At 37.4% G+C, this 16,920-nt stretch overlaps 1 protein-coding gene across 1 annotated transcript; it reads right to left on the bottom strand.

Moving 5' to 3' along the window:
• Window positions 1-590: 590 nt before the first annotated feature.
• On the bottom strand, window positions 591-9,924 carry LOC149210625 (uncharacterized). Its single transcript, XM_089399029.1, has 4 exons — window positions 9,746-9,924; window positions 2,466-2,526; window positions 2,139-2,375; window positions 591-1,067 (listed from the first exon to the last, which is right to left on the bottom strand). The coding sequence occupies exons 1-4, from the start codon at window positions 9,922-9,924 to the stop codon at window positions 591-593; spliced, it is 954 nt and encodes a 317-aa protein (XP_089255155.1).
• Between the last annotated feature and the right edge of the window lie 6,996 nt (window positions 9,925-16,920).

Genomic DNA, 16,920 nt, shown 5'->3' with positions numbered 1-16,920 from the left:
TGGAATGTAAGAGTTTTCCTTGTATTTGACAAGAGCTTGAGAAAAACTTCGCAGAGGAAATCGTTCAATAGGAGGGCTTCCTTTTCCCTTTTTCAGTTATATCTGTGATCATGAGTTTCCATTAACCCACAAGTTTCTTCGGATCAAGGTCTGATCCATGAGTATTGAAAACTGTTTTCAGCACAAATTCACCTTAACATAAGCAGGTTTCAGTCTTTTAACATACATCCCATAAGTCCTGACTAATGAGACAACCGACTAGGCTAAACTGCTGAAACCTATGTGATTCCATTCTAACTAACTTGAATGCATGCTGAGACGAATTGATTCAAGGTAAAATACTTGCAAAAACAATAGTTCCCAGAAGAAAAGGTTTCAAACATGTTGAAGAAAATAAATATGAAGAGATCGAAAAAACATAACTAATTCATATTGAAACGCCTGTCTGCTTAAAGTATTGCTTGCAAAGAAAAACCGAAGATGATTCGTCCTTTTAACTAAAAAGGAAAAATTCCTCCATTTGCTCATACAATGCAAATGTACCTATACTGTTTGTTGAGAAATTGTTGCCATCCAAGCTCTAAATGCCTTTAAAGAAGATAATCTTGGGGAGCAAATAAACAATAGCAGGGATATATGCCTTCAAGATTAAAATTGATGAACAGGAAGATTGCACCGAGAGTCTTATTCTTTCTGGTGAAACACATCAGAGTGAATCTATTCCATTCACTCAAGTCGACTGGAGGAGGCCATGCCCTTGGTTCGATTCTCACAACAGAGGAATCCACTTTAGGGCATGGCGTAAAATGCCTCTTGCTCACATCCATAAGGAGCTTGGTATTGGCCAGAAGATCCACATTGACAGCCAGGCGATTGAAAAGGGAATCACCAGGCTTTGCCACGAGGCGGTGGCCAAATTCCTTCTGAAGCATGAGGGTGGCACTTCGAAACTTGGGCATGGTGGAAAAAAGCTTGAAGATGAGCGGAGATGATATCTGGTAAGGTATATTGGCTACACATATGTCAAAAGTTGGCAAGTCTGTTCGTAGTATGTCCCCTCGCACCAACTGTCCATAACAGAAAAGAAAAAGGAGATAGTCATATTAGAGAAGAGCAACTTTGATTTATCGTAATCCCAAAAATTAATAAGGTATCACCAAAGACAGCAATCACAAGGAACAAAAAAGGAATTGCAAGAGACAATTACGAAGACATCACAAGGGAACCTGCAAAGCACATAGCTTAGGCTAACCTTGCAGTAAACAGAATCTCTTTCCAGTGCATTTTCCTTGTAAATCTGGCAGAAATTTTGCCAGAATCTTGGAATTACAGGTTTGAATTGCATAAATTTAATACTGAGGTGCCCAATTGGACATAAGGGGGTAGGGAATCCATCTGCAACATCAAATTTGCAAAAAGAAGAAGTGTTTTATTGCCAAAATTGGCATTTTTCATTGCCAGACAGAAAGTGCAGTACGTTACAAGATTATGGCTTCCCAAAGCACACAGGTACTTTTAAGCATCATTAGATTGGAGAAAGGTAGTAACTGAAGAAAAGAAGGTTGCTATCACATAAGCATGAGGACTTCACCCCATAGCCAGTTTTCATCGCATAGGCATGAGAAATTCACCCTAAACCCAGTTTTCAGATTGGCAAAGATTTGAAAAAGTTTTAATGTATGTGGTATTTCACAAATAAACCTTCTTCAGTATTGTTGTCAATGTAGGATTTTTTTTTGGTTGATGTTTCCAGTTTACAAATGTAGCAAGCGCACCCTTCTCCATTATGGGATTATCACGATGAACTGAAGTCAGGTCATGCAGAAAGCATGCCCATTTCCATTATGTGAATATCACAACGAACTATAGCAGGCTGACAACAGATATTCGAAAACATATGTCTCAGTGATTGTGGCAGAAGACCTACACCTTTCCCCATCCACATGGAGCCGGAGCCTGAGCCGCTGCTTACACAGGTGCATAGAAGCAACAGCTCATGAAGAGAAAACATGTCTCTGAGGATTTGAAACTTGGGGTGGGCATGAAGAGTCACAATCCATGTGGAATTGACATATTGTTAATGAGGTAAATAAGGTGAATGAATGTAAAAACAAGATGCAAAGGAAATTGGAACTCACCTCCAATCTCTGAGCCATTTCGGTCCCCTTTATGCGTTTGTGAACTACTTCGATCATCCGGGGATCGATCTCGACTGCAATGACTCTGTGGGCGGCCTGCAGCAACTCTAGGGTTAGATTTCCAGTACCCGGGCCGATTTCCAGGACAGTATCGCTTTCTCTCATGTCCGCTTTCTCAACGATGGATTTGAGAACACCGGGATTTGTGAGAATGTGGGATTTGTGAGAATGTGCTGCCTGCTCAGTACAGCCTTGGGATCAATCAACTCCACCCACAGACAGTACAAGAAAAGCCCGCCAACAGGGTTAGTGGGACGCATGTAGCACTAGAGAGTCCGGTTCAGCTGCCCTGATGAAACTATTCGATCTGCCAAATGAAACGCCCAAACTGTTTGGGCAACCCTTTTGAATCAACGATCAACGGCTGAAATTGTTGCAATCGTCTAACATATAATCGTGTGGCTTACACGATGATAGGTAAGCAGAGAGGGGAGTTGATTTCAGAGGGAAACGCCTTACGGCGTAATAAGAACTTGCATCATATGCACAATTAGAAAAAACAACTCAAAAGGAAACTGTTGTTTTTCAAATGGGAGTTTCTAAAATGGGACTTAAGTTTTAACATGAAAAGAAATTTACAAATTCAACATTCCTAAAATTCTAATTTTTTCATTCCTAAAATTCTAATTTCAGGAAAAATGAAATTTAAAAAAAAATTGACAATTTGACAGCACTTCTTAAAAAATTTTAAGATATTATTCCAATTTTTTTTTTAAAATGACAAAAATCAATTTTTAATTTTTTTTTAACTGGTAAAATTTTCTTCTTACTTCTCTGACTTGCCAGAGACCCTTTGAAGGGCTCTGACGTGTTCAATTTTGATCCCTGATGACAAGATCAAGATTTCACAAAAAGAGCATCCACTCCAAGTGAAAAGAACTTCACAAATCCTGTGAGGACACATTTAAATTGGGTGTCCGATACTCCTCCGGAAGAATTGCAATGGAAATTCAACGACTGTATTTTTGCATATTCAACTTTCAAACATTGTACCAAACCCTATCGCTTTACTTCAAAGGCAGACTATTTGTGCTGCTATTAATGATATAGAAAATAGTTTGGTTCTTACACTGAAAATAGTGTGTACGGTTCGAACTCGTTGTAAATTATTAATAGTAGTCAATCTAAAAATAACCATGAAAATGGGTAAAATAATTACTTGACAATTCATGATCCTCCAAAATTGTTGTCTGGAAACGGTTTGGGGTTATTAGGGTTTCTTCAGTTCTTTGCCTTCTTTAAAAGGAAAAATATAGATCAAAGGGGTTGCAGATAACACATCGCAATACTAGCTACAAGTGGCTGTCAGCAAACGAAGTCAGAGTAATCAAAAGGACTCTGTACACAAGTACTTTATAATCCTTGCAGCCACAGTTAGGGCTTAGGACCAGTGGAAGTAAATATTGCTATTTTGAAATTTGATTACTAAAGTTTATGATGATGATGATGATGATGATGGTAAACGTCCGCTGAGACCAAATAATGATCTATCGGACCTAAAAAGACAAATTATTTATTTTGATTTAAGATTTTATTCCTATGCTCAAAAAGCTTGGAGAGAAGCCTCCCGAGTTCACTATAATTTTGGCATTGTAAAAGGCTAGGAAGGTCAGTATTGTAACAAAGGTTGTGAAATTGAGATCTAATGTGGTTGTATGCAGGGCACTCTAAGAGGAAGTGGTTTTCATCCTCGATGCTCCTATTCTCACAAATATGGCAGATCCTTTCTATCCATGGCGTTTTAGGAACTGCCCAACGGCCAGTTTCACTATGGAGCTCATGAGAATTCATTCTAATCTTTGCTATATTAATTTTCTTCTTTGAGCTAGTTAAAATAGAGAGATACTTTTGATCTTCAAGGGTGGGGTTGATGACCCTCTTATAATAACTTAATTTTCTTTTAGACGCTAAATCTTTCTCACACCACAATTTTTCTTTGAACTTAGAAGTAACAATATCTTTAATGTTATTTATGTTTTGCAAAGCATCATTCTCATTGATCTCCCAATAGTTTAACCAGGCCTTTGTGTCCTTATGCCATCCTCGGTTAAGCCTTAGGTGGTTTTGGCTGGAATTTAAAGCTAGCTTAGGAAGTCTATGATTGTCTATGTTATTGAGCTTGTGCTTGTACACCAGAAACCTAAGCATAGCTAGGCTCTCAATAGGATAAAGACCTGCTTCTATAAGGAGAATAGGATAGGGTGTATTACTTTTAATTTTCAGGTTATAAATTATAAAACACTTCTGGATTTGCTCAATCTTTCTCCATGATTCTCTGGAGATGCTGCAGCCCCAAACTTCACAGCCATATAAGATAACAGGAATGACTAAAGTTTCAAAGAGGAACTTCTTTTTATCCCACATTACGAGGTTTGCAGTTTTACAATTATTTTCGAGACCAAAATAAGCTTTCCATCCCCCATTGATCCTTTTCTCAATGTTATGGTTCCAGTTGAGCTTGTGATGGATATCAATTCCTAGGTACTTGTAAGAATACACTTCCTCCAATTTATTATTGTCATACATAAAATTAGCGCAAGTTTCCTTCTTGGATTTGATAATCATAACTTTTGTTTTGTCAGTGTTAACAGTCATACCCATGGTAGAGCAGAAATCCTTAAGAAGCTTGAGTTTCTTATCAAGATCAGAAGGGCACCTTGCCAAAAGAACAATATCGTCAGCGTAGAGAAGAAGGATAACGACTATCCCAGCTAAGATTGTGCCACCACATCCTGCTTCTTCTAAATAACCTTCAAGCTTATCGATGTAAATGCCAAATAGGGTAGGGGAGAGGGGGCAACCTTGTTTAACTCCGATGTTACACTTAATATCTTTTGACCACCCCTCATTGTTCTTTAGCTTGGCAATTACATTCTCGTATAGCCTTATAGCAGCAGCTCTCAACTCAAGAGGAACCTTTAGCTCTTCTAACCTATTCCAAAGGTTGTATCTAGGAACCGTATCGAAAGCCTTTCTAAAGTCTACAAAGCAGCAGAATAAATTGGATTTATCATTACGACATTCCTCCGCAATGATCCTAAGCATAACAAGGTGGTCTGTTGTTGAGTGATGCCTTCTGAAACCTGCTTGGCCTTTAGCCCGCTTACCTTCACTTTCAAGCCATATGCTTAACTTTTTTTCCAGAATACTACCGTACAACTTGGCTAAGAGAGGGCTGATCATAATTGTCCGATAATTAGAGGGGTTATTTGTATCTCCACTTTTAAAAATAGGGATAATGAGGCTCTCAGTCCAAGGCTTAGGGAACCCTTGCTTAACAGCTTGGTTGAAAATCTTGTGGATGTGGGGGATGAGGACAGGGCCTCCAATTTTTAAGATTTCTGCCTGGTAACCTTCAATGTCCTTAGCTTTCCCATTCGCGAGGCGATTAACCCCAAACTTAATGTCTTCTAAAGAGAAGACTTCTTTCGTTGTGAGCAGGGTTTCCAAATTATCCATGACATTAGGAGATTCATAAAGCTTTTTAAGATAAGAATTCCAATCGTGAAGAGCAATTTTATTATTATCCTTAGTCTTCCTAGTCAGAATCTGCCTCCAAAATTTCTTAGGAGCGACCTTAGAGAGGTGTAAGAGATTCTCCTGTCTTTGACGAATGTACTGCCTCTTTTTCCTTTTAATTAGGGCTTTGTATATTCTTGTCCATTTTAAGAGAATCATCAACAGCTTCCTTAATTGCTCTCCTCGCATTTTTACAATCTTTGTCATACCAAGGATTGGTTTTGTTATTTCTTTTATTATTTGAGACTTCAATTGAGAACTTTTTAATAGAATATGAGAGGGTTGTAGTAAAGTTATGATATAGGTCTTCTATGTTGTCTATACTAGATAAAGGAGGCAAATTAGTTTTTAATTCATTTAGAAAGAGGTCCTTTTTATTTTTATCAAATATTAAGTTCTTTTGGTTGTAAGTATTATTTTCTATGGGAACTCTATGCATGACAAAATTGAGGGTTATAAGTAAAGGCCTATGATCGGAGTCAGGCTCGTGGTCGTTTAAGATGTCAAAGTTTATTATTTCGTTGTATAATGGAAGATCAGAAATAACGTATTCTACCACGCTGCTACCAAGTCCATGGATGCAGGTCATCTTGCTAGAATTGGGCCACTTTTTTAGACCGTTGCAAATTATGAGATCCTGAGCACTACAGAGCTTGATTAGCTCTGACCCAAACAAATTTTCCCCGAGGTCTTCAGAGCTCCTTTTGTATCTACTAGCCAGGGTAGGGTCTTCGTCTAACCAAAGAGGATTAGGGTTGGAACGATTGCTTAAAATAATAGCTTGGTTGTTTGAAGTTCGAGCATTGAAGTCACCTATTAAAAGGATATTACCCTCATTCCTTAGGCTAGAAATATCGTTCTCTAAACTATTGTAAGGGTTAGTTTTATCTAGATTCTTCTTCTTATAGAAGTTAGAATTAAAGGGGGGGAAATAACATATTGCTATGTAGGACTTTTTATTATTAATGTCTCTGATCTCTATCCAACTAAATTGGTTGTGAGGGTCGTTTTTATAAATCCTAACATAGGGGGAGATGTTCTTCTTAATGTAACAAGCTATTCCCCCAATGCCTCTACGAGAGGATCGCTTGTTCCACGTAGACCATAGCATAAAGCCATCTATGTTAGGGACCTTAGATTCTTCGTGCTCCCAAGTTTCAACAAGCAAAATAATATCAACATCATTTGAGATCCAACTTAGCTTGGGGCCTTTGTTCCATGGGAAGCCCCGACAGTTCCAAGAAAGGATCCGGAGCATGTTTAATTGCTATTGATTACTATCTTTTTGGTTTTTGTCTCGAATAAAGGCTTTTCTATTTCTGATTATTGCCCATTTTCCTTCCTTTCTAGCTTCTTTTACCTTTTGAACCTCCTTTCTTAATTCTGCTTGATCTTCTGGAATGAGATCTTCATTTATGAATATTCCCGTTCCTTTCAGACTTGAGGTTTTACTAAGTATGTTGTGCTTATGGTCAGTAGAGCTCACCTTTATGCGGATTAATCTTCCTTTATTCTCGGTTAATTTCCCCAACCTTGTTGCTTCTGTGAGACCCACTGTTTCAATTTGTAATCTATTATGTAATTCTGTCTGGACTAAGGCTAAAGTATCCTCATCTTCTTCCTCTTTTAAACCGAAGATTATAAGGTTTAAGGTCCTTTTGTTACGTTCGTGGTCTAATTCTATTAATTTTTTCATTTCGTCTTTAATTGGTTTAATATCTAACTTATCTACCGCACTATTTAGGGTGAGGTGGCTGTTAACTTTTTCTTCTAATTCTTTAATCATGTCTTTCATTTTAAGACCCTCTAAGGTATCAGCGTCTCCTTGCTGGGATGGTTGGTTAGTATCTTGGTTTTGTTTTTCTATAACATGCAATCTAGTCTCCATTGCCTCCATTTTATTCTCCAGTAGTTCTATTTTATTTTCTATTTGTTTTTGGATAGTGTTTTCAAGAGATGCAAATTTATTTTCCAGCACGGCTTCTAACTCTTTTTGTAACTTGGCTTCTCTTTCTTCTCTACGTTTCTCTAAAGACTCTATATACTCATAGAGGCCTTGTAGAGTAACTGTGCTAGGTCTGCCCTTGGTAATCTTTGGTAACTGTGGTGAAATATTCATACTTGACATTATATGAGCAAATATGTATTAGAAAAGAAAGAGAGAGGTAAGGAATGTGTGCACCTGGAACTAGCAAACCTGACTGCAGATCGTCAGTGTCCACCGTAGCCCGCAGACCAAAGATATCTGAGTTCAGAACCAGAGCGAGGAGTGCGGAAGGTATATCGGAGATATATATAATGTTTGACTGTGAGCCTCAGAATCGGAGCCTCAAATCAACAGTTCTAATATGCTAGAATAATGCCTCGGAACAGAGCCTTGCATTCAAATATGAGAGCACCGAAGAGATATATGCCTCAGAACCGAAGCCTCAAATCCTTTGCGTTCAAATATGAAAATATGCAAGGATTAGAATATCCAGAACCGGAGCAAGGATTAGAATGATAGAATGCGAGTTTAAATGCGAGTTAAAAATGCTGGATGGATTCAAAAGCTGGATATATATGCGAGTTCAAAGTGCTGGATATATATGCGAGTTCAAAGTACTAGATATATATGCGAGTTCATATATAATCTGCCATAGAATGCGAATTCAGAATGCCCAGAACCGAGTTCAGAATGTCCAGAATGCGAGTTCATGTGTCCATTAAGATGCGAGACTTCCGCATTCGGTGATCACTGTTTATATGCCAAGATCATGCGAGACTTTATATCCGCGAGACTTTATATATAGCCGCTTTTTATATAACTCGAGACTCTTTATATAACCGAGTCTTTATATAACTGTTTATATAACCGGAGACTGTTTATATGCCAAGACCATGCGAGACTTCCGCATTCGGTGATCACTGGATATATATGCCAAGACCATGCGAGACTCTTTGTATAACCGAGTCTTTATATAACCAAGTCTTTATATAACCGGAGACTGTTTATATGCCAAGACCATGCGAGACTTCCGCATTCGGTGATCACTGGATATACTCCACTTCTAAATTTGAACTTGTAAAATTCTACTTAAAAATACATATTTTTTTAACAATTAAAACCATACATATTTTAACATACATAAAATTATAATTATAATTAAATTCGCTCAAACAATTCTCATCCATCTCTTCAGCACCAGCTGCTGTAATGGTTAAGAAAAGTTCGCCGCCATAAGAAGAGACAGTCTATGAAAACGCTTCCATTCATTCATCCATTAAAATCTGTCGAGAGCGGCATTCCAGGCTGCAGAATGCTTTGTCACCTCTGCAGTAATCAGCGAACAGAGAATCAGACTAACTGTTGAAGCATGGGTTCTCAGAAATCTCCAACCCAAATTTTACATATGGGCACATAAAAAATCCGAGGGGCTATTGAAACCACACTTTAACTAAGTGAGTGCTCTCACTCTCAAGATTCTAGATTAATTGAATAGGCTTTTTGGATGTGCAAAAATGAAAGAGAATCATGGGCGTGAAACTATAATCAAATTTCCATGTTATTCTCCAAATCTTAATTTAATTTCTAACAGAAAAATCATGGTATAATTGAATTAAGAGGTTCATTCTGCCTGCCCAATATAATGTGTAATCAAATTTCCATGTCATTTTCCAAATTTTAAATTAATCTCTAACTGAAAAGCCATGGTATCCAATATAATGCGTAAGAGTGTCTATCCATCATCAATATTCAAATTTTGTTCATATAGATTAAAATAAAAATTTTATTCATAAAATAATTTGAACTTAAAAAATTAAATTAAATTAGTATTTCAGATGAATCTAAAGAAATTAGATCCCTCTATATTCAAGTTAAATAAATATTTCAAATTTTGTTCATATAGATTAAAATAAAAATTTTATTCATAAAATAATTTGAACTTAAAAAAATAAATTAAATTAGTATTTCAGATGAATCTAAAGAAATTAGATCCCTCTATATTCAAGTTAAATAAATATTTCGGATGAATCTGCTAACATACCTGTACATATAGATGTCATTCCCATGGCTCAACTTCAGTTTGCAGAGATAGCAAGCGCTGAGAAAATGGCCAACGGGAAACACTGCAACATTTGAATCGTTCGCCGGCAGCGATGCAACATCCCGTATTTGGCGTTGATGTTGTTCTCCAACAGGGTTTTGTACAGTTTCACGTTCCATACCGGAATGGGTATATATGTGTTTTGTGCTCGATTTTGCACCGTGGAATGTAACACAAGTATAGCTCTCTGAATGCTCCATTCCACTCTGATAGTTGGGTTTTGCAAATACAAACGGAGAAACAGTCAGTATTGTCTCATTTTGCTTTCTGTGAGAACTCAACTAGGGATCTAACCTGTTTTTCTCATGCCAGTGAGTGATCCAATTCTATAATTTTGTTAAACCTTCAACCACAGCTACAAACTCTTTCCCCACTGCTAATTACAGCAGGAACCCATCATTTCCGGATCAGTCCCTCACATGAATCCCTCGTAGAAAGGAAGATGAATGAATTGCTGCTCCTCTGTGCAAGGGTACACTCGCCCACTCACATATCACAACAATCTTGCTGAATCTTGAGCTGTGCCCAAATGTACTCAAAGACGTGTGAACAATACACATATGCCGAAGTATATATCTGCAATTCCAACTTGCCACTTTAATACCAACCCAGGACCAGCAGAATGAAGAAAAGTTGATATGTACGCCCATATTTTTAGTATTTAGCTTGAAAAGCAGACTTCTGTGCATATAACCCATGGTTTTTACATAACTCCTTTTAAAAGTTTCATGCCACATATGCAGTTAGAATTAGCATGGATATCTAAAATAACAATAAAATATTTACTGCCTGATTTTTGTTCAAGTGAAAAATCGAACACATGAAACAAACCATGGGTTTTATTTAACCTCTTTAATTAAAGCCCATAGAATTTGAAATTATGGATTTTACGTAACCCCTTTGGTGAATGTACTTATTACATGCCTTTTCTAATGACCTAAAGACAACACAATAAAAATGTGGGTATAAACGTTTATATTGAAGTTGAAAATCACATTCATGAAATAAGAATACTGTTTTAATGAATGTTTATTTTATATTTTTTTATTGATTAAAGAGGCTTATTCTACCATTCAATAAAAGGGCATGTGTAAATATGTCATCTCAAAAAAATAATAAAAATAATTTTACCTCATTTTAGCCCAACAAAAAAACAAAAATTAAATAGCTATATAAACAAACAATCAAAAATCCATTAACACAATAATTAACTCATTTGTTGATATTTCACTTTCATTCTACTTGGTTCTTTGATATTTCACAATTGCCATATTTTTACCCTATTCCCATAAGCCTTAACCTCTGTTTTATCTCTATTTATACTTAGCATTTCATAATCAAGATTTATTAAGTGCTTTATTAATTATTTTACATAGATTTCATATATTTTAGTATCTCTTGTAACTTATGTTTAACTTTCCTAAAAATAATTGAAGATCTAAGTGTTAATCATTATTTAGTGTGATAACTGCAGGCAGATTCCTGCACTGCCAACGCGTTGCTCCGTGATCTCCATGATATTCCACACGGGCGTTTTGATCCACGACTCCTAGTTCAGTTGCGGACTATCTAAGGATGAACATTGGCGACATATAATCTAGGATGCTTGTCAAAAATATGGTCTATGACCAACAAAGTTCATGCCTTATTATAACCACCAACCGGTTTTGCAATGTTGTTTGTTAGTCCGTTCGGCCGAAAGGCTTGAATAGGAAATCACTGTAATTAACAGAATATGGCTAAGGCTGAGAGACTGTATATAATGTAGATTGTAGGTAGAGCCAAGCTAGCAATCTCTGAGTTGTAGTTTTGTTTATTTTGTAATTTTATATCACCCTCGGTTTTGGGCTGGACTCGCACTATCATGTATATTTGTTGATCAAGTTAATACAAGGAACGCACCATGTTTTCTTCATGCTATGTCTAGCGACCTCTGTGTTGTAGTTTTGTTTATTTTGTAATTTTATATCACCCTTGGTTTTGGGCTGGACTCGCACTATCATGTATATTTGTTGATCAAGTTAATACAAGGAACGCGCCATGTTTTCTTCATGCTATGTTTAATGTCTATTTCATGCGTGATTGAGTGTTGAATCGTTTTGTTTCCTAAACGGGAAACGAGCTAGTTGGCTAGGGCCTAACCAACCCAACTCATTTACCCTTGTGCTTTTTCCATTTAAAAACTCTGTGTGAACTTTTATTCATTTGTAGTTGTGTGGCCTTGATTGCTCTTATGTTTATTTTAGAGTTTTGAGATTAATTCATTTTATAGCTTAGCATGAACGGATCCGTAGTTTGGAAGTTTAATTAAGTTTATTTCTTTCTTGCAATTTCCCTCATGCAATTCTTTTCTTGCAATTTTTGCCTTAGTTTTCTTCCTCTCGGGTCGCACAGGAAGATTCTTCCTCTACCAGTGCATGTAGTTTCATGCACTCTGGTTTTACTTTACAACAAGTGTTACGTTCCTTTCCCTGCTTATAATTCCATTTATTCCTACAAGCAAACGTATTGTCAATTTAAGTAATCATTATCAATGTTAAGAATTACACTTTTCAAAGATCTTTACATGAATTAAGAAAGAACGTTATTACAAACACCATACTTTATACTTATAGTTTATGACTTAAGAAAAAGGAAAAGAAATGTTATAAGTGAATTGCTGAAAGTTAGTTGATGCATGCAAATTACTTTGATTGCTGCTTGATTATTTCGAATTGTTTCTTCTTTATGAAGTTTACTTTCATTGCAAAGTTGAGTTAATTAAAGCATTCTTTTTCACATGTAATTTATCTCAAAATCTAGCTTGCAATTGCAATTATTTTCAACACGTCTTTTAATTCTTTCGAAAGTAAATTGGAAACTTTGGTGAAGGAAGCTCTGTCTCAATGCAAGAGCTGGTCTCTTGTCACAGGAACAGAGTGCTCTAAGCTTTGAGGCTTAGAGCACCTCCATAGAGACATAAGTCTTCAGTAAAGAAGGTAAAATATACTTTTTCATGCAAAAGCTGGTCTCTTGTCACAAGAACAAAGTGCTCTAAGCTTTGAGGCTTAGAGCACCTCCATAGAGACATAAGTCTTCAGTAAAGAAGGTAAAATATACTTTTTCACATAAGTATTGTACCTGCACTAGGGCAAGCAGATTGCAATAGTACAAGAACAGGTTACTTGGCATAGAAGGAAAATCAATTGGGAAATAGATATTTGCAAGGGCCCACTTGCTAAACTGTTAGCCATCTATACTGAAGATAAACATAGTATTTCATTTCAGCATTTAAGATTGCTTCCAGTTGTGTGAAATTTCCTTTACTTGATCTTCTCGCAAATTATTCTTTTACATTCCAACATTGGAATTGCTTTGGTGTTGATTGTCTTTAAGATTGTTTTCTGTCTAATTCTGCAACATTTCATTTAAGAAGTAGGATTAGGAATATGAAAATTTCATACCACTTCTGGCATTGTTTGTGCTTTGTCTCTAAGTTTACGAAACCCCTGAGTTGACAATTAAGTGTTGAGGAGTTTTCTTAAGTGCAATTCTTGCACCCAACATTTTGGCGTCGTTGCTGGGTAGTCAATTTGAGCCTCTAAGTGAGAGGTAATAGTACCACCCAAGAAGAGACACACATGAACCAGAAGGACCTGTCTAGAATCCAACAAAATAGTCCACAACGAACGCGAAAATCATTACAACCAAAAAACAAGGGAAGGTCCATCTAACATCCAGCAGAATAGCTCATGACGGATGTGATAATCGTTATAACCAATAGGTAAAGAAAGATATGTCTAGTATCCCGTGGGATAGTCCACAAGGATGGGACAACAATAACAAATATTACAACACATTCTCAACAAGATAAGCACTAAAATAACTAAAATATTTCAACTATCTTAGTACATATGAAGGCAGACATGAAATACAAACGTCCACAGAATAGTCTTGAAAATATTCATAAGTTATGCATGAAGAATGTGCTGGCCTTAAAATGATTCTGTTATTAAGAAAAAGTTCCAAGACACGTATTTACATTGTACATCACCAGCCCCAGTAGTGGGACATTGGAGCCACTCCTTGCTCCTCAAAGAACTAGCTGGTCTCTCTAATGACCTGCGGGAGGAGCCAAGGTGAAAAATTTCATTGCTCATACAGTGAAGGGGTATATATAACCAAGAGTTGATGGTTACCCCTTGTGAATCTTTGACTACCCTCATGACTGTTCAAATTCCTATGAATTTTCCACTTACATGACTCTTCCTATTCATGTGTGTCCATTTGACTTCCACTTTACAATACATTTTATTTACAATATACATGGGCCACAATAGTGATGTGACATATGACAACTCATGACAATACTTGACATGACAATGCTGACATGGAATCGATTGATGATGTGGCAATGTCAAGCTGCTATTACTGTTGAGTGATAGATGTGTTCTTGGATATGCTTTCTCTTCTCCTCTGGATAGCTTGATGATGTGGGGTCGTCAATGATATTTGGCCTTGGAAGGTGGTTACACACTTGTGTTCCTTTTTCTTGCTCTTGGTAGGTCCACTCATATGTTCAACTACAAGTGAGTCTTTAGGCATGTTTTCCTCCTTTTTCTTCTTCTTCATCATCTTGCCATGACTTGATAGGGTACATATTCCTGCAATTCACTCATGACGGGACAACATCAATATGAAAACTCCCTGTCCTAAGATGATGCATTATTATCCATGAACTAAGCCCATGACAAGTGACAGGCTGAGAAAAAGTGCCATGTAATTGTGCATTGTGCAGTTCTAGGTGACAATGAGAGAGATTGATCACTAAGACTACGCAGATCACAACTCAAGCTTGACTGATGAACTTTTCAGCATAGTCCCCACTAGGAGAGAAATTGTGCAATGGTAGCTGGGAGTCAGGATTGCGCAGTTCAAGCCAGTAGTAGGTGATGCGAGATGAGACCCTGAGAGGTCAGTTTTGTGTAATTTTCATAAGTAAGGGGGAATGGGCAGCAGAGAGGCCTGGAGGAAAAATATGCGCATTTCTATAGGTTAGTGAGCTTTAGTTGAGGGAACGACATTAGAGAAAAAATATGCATAGATATGGAGGCCAAGGGAGGTTGGGCTCTTTGCGCATTGTGGGGTTCCAGAAATCAAGGGAAACGTTCAAGGAATGAAAGTGTGAAGTGCACATTTCAAGTCAGACTGGGGGAACAACTGCGCAATTATGGGGGTCAAGGAAGGTTGCTGGGATTTGAAATTGTGCAGTAAAACTACCCTAGAGGAAAGTGAATGGTCACTCCATAGTTCCAGGTAGCAAGGTCACATCAATGTGGGCTGAGACTGTGTGATGCACAGTTCAGTCGAGGCCCGTTGAAGTTGAGTTGCCCAGTTGGGAAGGTTTTCTGAAAATTGCTAAGTTCGGGAGGAAGATATATTTGTGATGAACTTCAACTTCTGACCACACACTTAGCATACTTCGACAAAACAACAACATAGACCACCAGAGCATCAGATAAAAAATTACCCTCTGTGTGACTGTCTCATGACAAGAAGCGACAAGTGCCACACTTGAGATAGGTTTTAGGATGACCATGACGACACTTGTGGGACAATGCTTAAGAATTTGTGTATGACTGCAAAAAGTGTTTACATGACTAGGAAAACTCATATACACAAAGACCAACCTTTGAAACCACAAAAAAGTAACATTACATATCAGTCAAACATGCCAAAAGACGATAGTTAGCCCAACATGCAAAAGGGAATGAAACACTTAGTGAAAACACGTGGAATGAATTTCAGTGTTTGCGACCATACATGTCATTGAACACATAATGATATGGAAACTATAAGTTTTCCTTCATACTATTCTAAGAGGTGTATTTCAACTTCATGAAAGATGTGCTTTGTTTTTCATACCTACCCTCCAAAGGGTTTTGAATCAGATGGAGTCATCACGTCGTCCCGATATTCTATCATACCTTAGGGTTCCTTGATATTCTTATCTAATGATTATCTTTTCTCCTCAACTCCTTGAGTGTCATCTAATATTTCCTCCTTCTTCATCTCCTTATTTATCATCTTTCCATAATGTAAGAGATTACCTTCATCTGCAACTCACTCATGACGAGATGACATTAGTCTGAAGGCCCTAGCATAATATAGACCACTTGGATTCATGAATTGGGTCGCGACTAAGTGATAGGTCAGAGGAGAAGTCCTAGTGACTGCACGATTGTGCAATTCAAGTAGCCAAGGGTCAATCATGATCAATGAGATTATGCAGTGCACAACTCAGGCCAAATTGCGGGAAATTTCTGCACAGTGCCCACTCAAGGACAAAATTTTGCATTTCAAGCAAGTAGTGACTACTACGGGGTGTGGCTACAGGAGGAAAACCTGTGAAATTTCAGGAGGCAAGGGGGATTGGGCAGCTGAGAGGCTTGAGGGACAGATCTGCACAGTTTCTGTAGATAGTGAGTTCTAGCTGAGGGAAGGACACTGGAGGAAGAATCTGTGTAGTTTTCGATGGTAAGGGAGGCTGAGATTTATGCACACTACACAATTCCAGTAGCAAAGAAAAAAATCTTGAGGTTTACAAATGTGAAGTGCATAGTTTAGGAAGGCTAGATGAGGCTAGGTTGTAAGGAATCCTTCAGAATTTGGCTAAGTGTGGAATCAGTGGAACCAATGTGAATAGTGATAGAACATGACTATGATCTCACACTTGGACACTTAGTGATACAATATATATCATATAAAACATATGAAAACATACTTAGCTTAATGTGTTATGAAACCAGCTCATAAAGAGATAGAAAAGATAGATCAACGCCTTACAATTGAGCCTCTTCGAGGGGGCAACCTCCTTTACATTACATAAATGAAAAATTCTTGGATGATTCAAATGAAAAAACCCCCTTTCTATATATAGGAGTCTAAGGAGTCACAATATAGCCCAGCCGACCTAACAATAATAATATAAAGCCACACAAATAACAATAGAGGGATTCTATGGGGCACAGTAATAACAATACGGGGACAACAGGGGCACAACAATATTAATAAGGGATACAACTACAATAGTAATGGGGTAATCACTAGTATTATAGGGACCTAACATGCCCCTC

Source organism: Pinus tabuliformis, chromosome 1_2, assembly GCF_031772625.1.
Source record: "Pinus tabuliformis cultivar Carrire ecotype Pingquan chromosome 1_2, CPIR1, whole genome shotgun sequence".
Classification (NCBI taxonomy): domain Eukaryota; kingdom Viridiplantae; phylum Streptophyta; class Pinopsida; order Pinales; family Pinaceae; genus Pinus; species Pinus tabuliformis.
The sequence above is the reverse complement of the archived record's forward strand: the minus strand, read 5'-3'. Positions and strand labels throughout refer to the sequence as shown.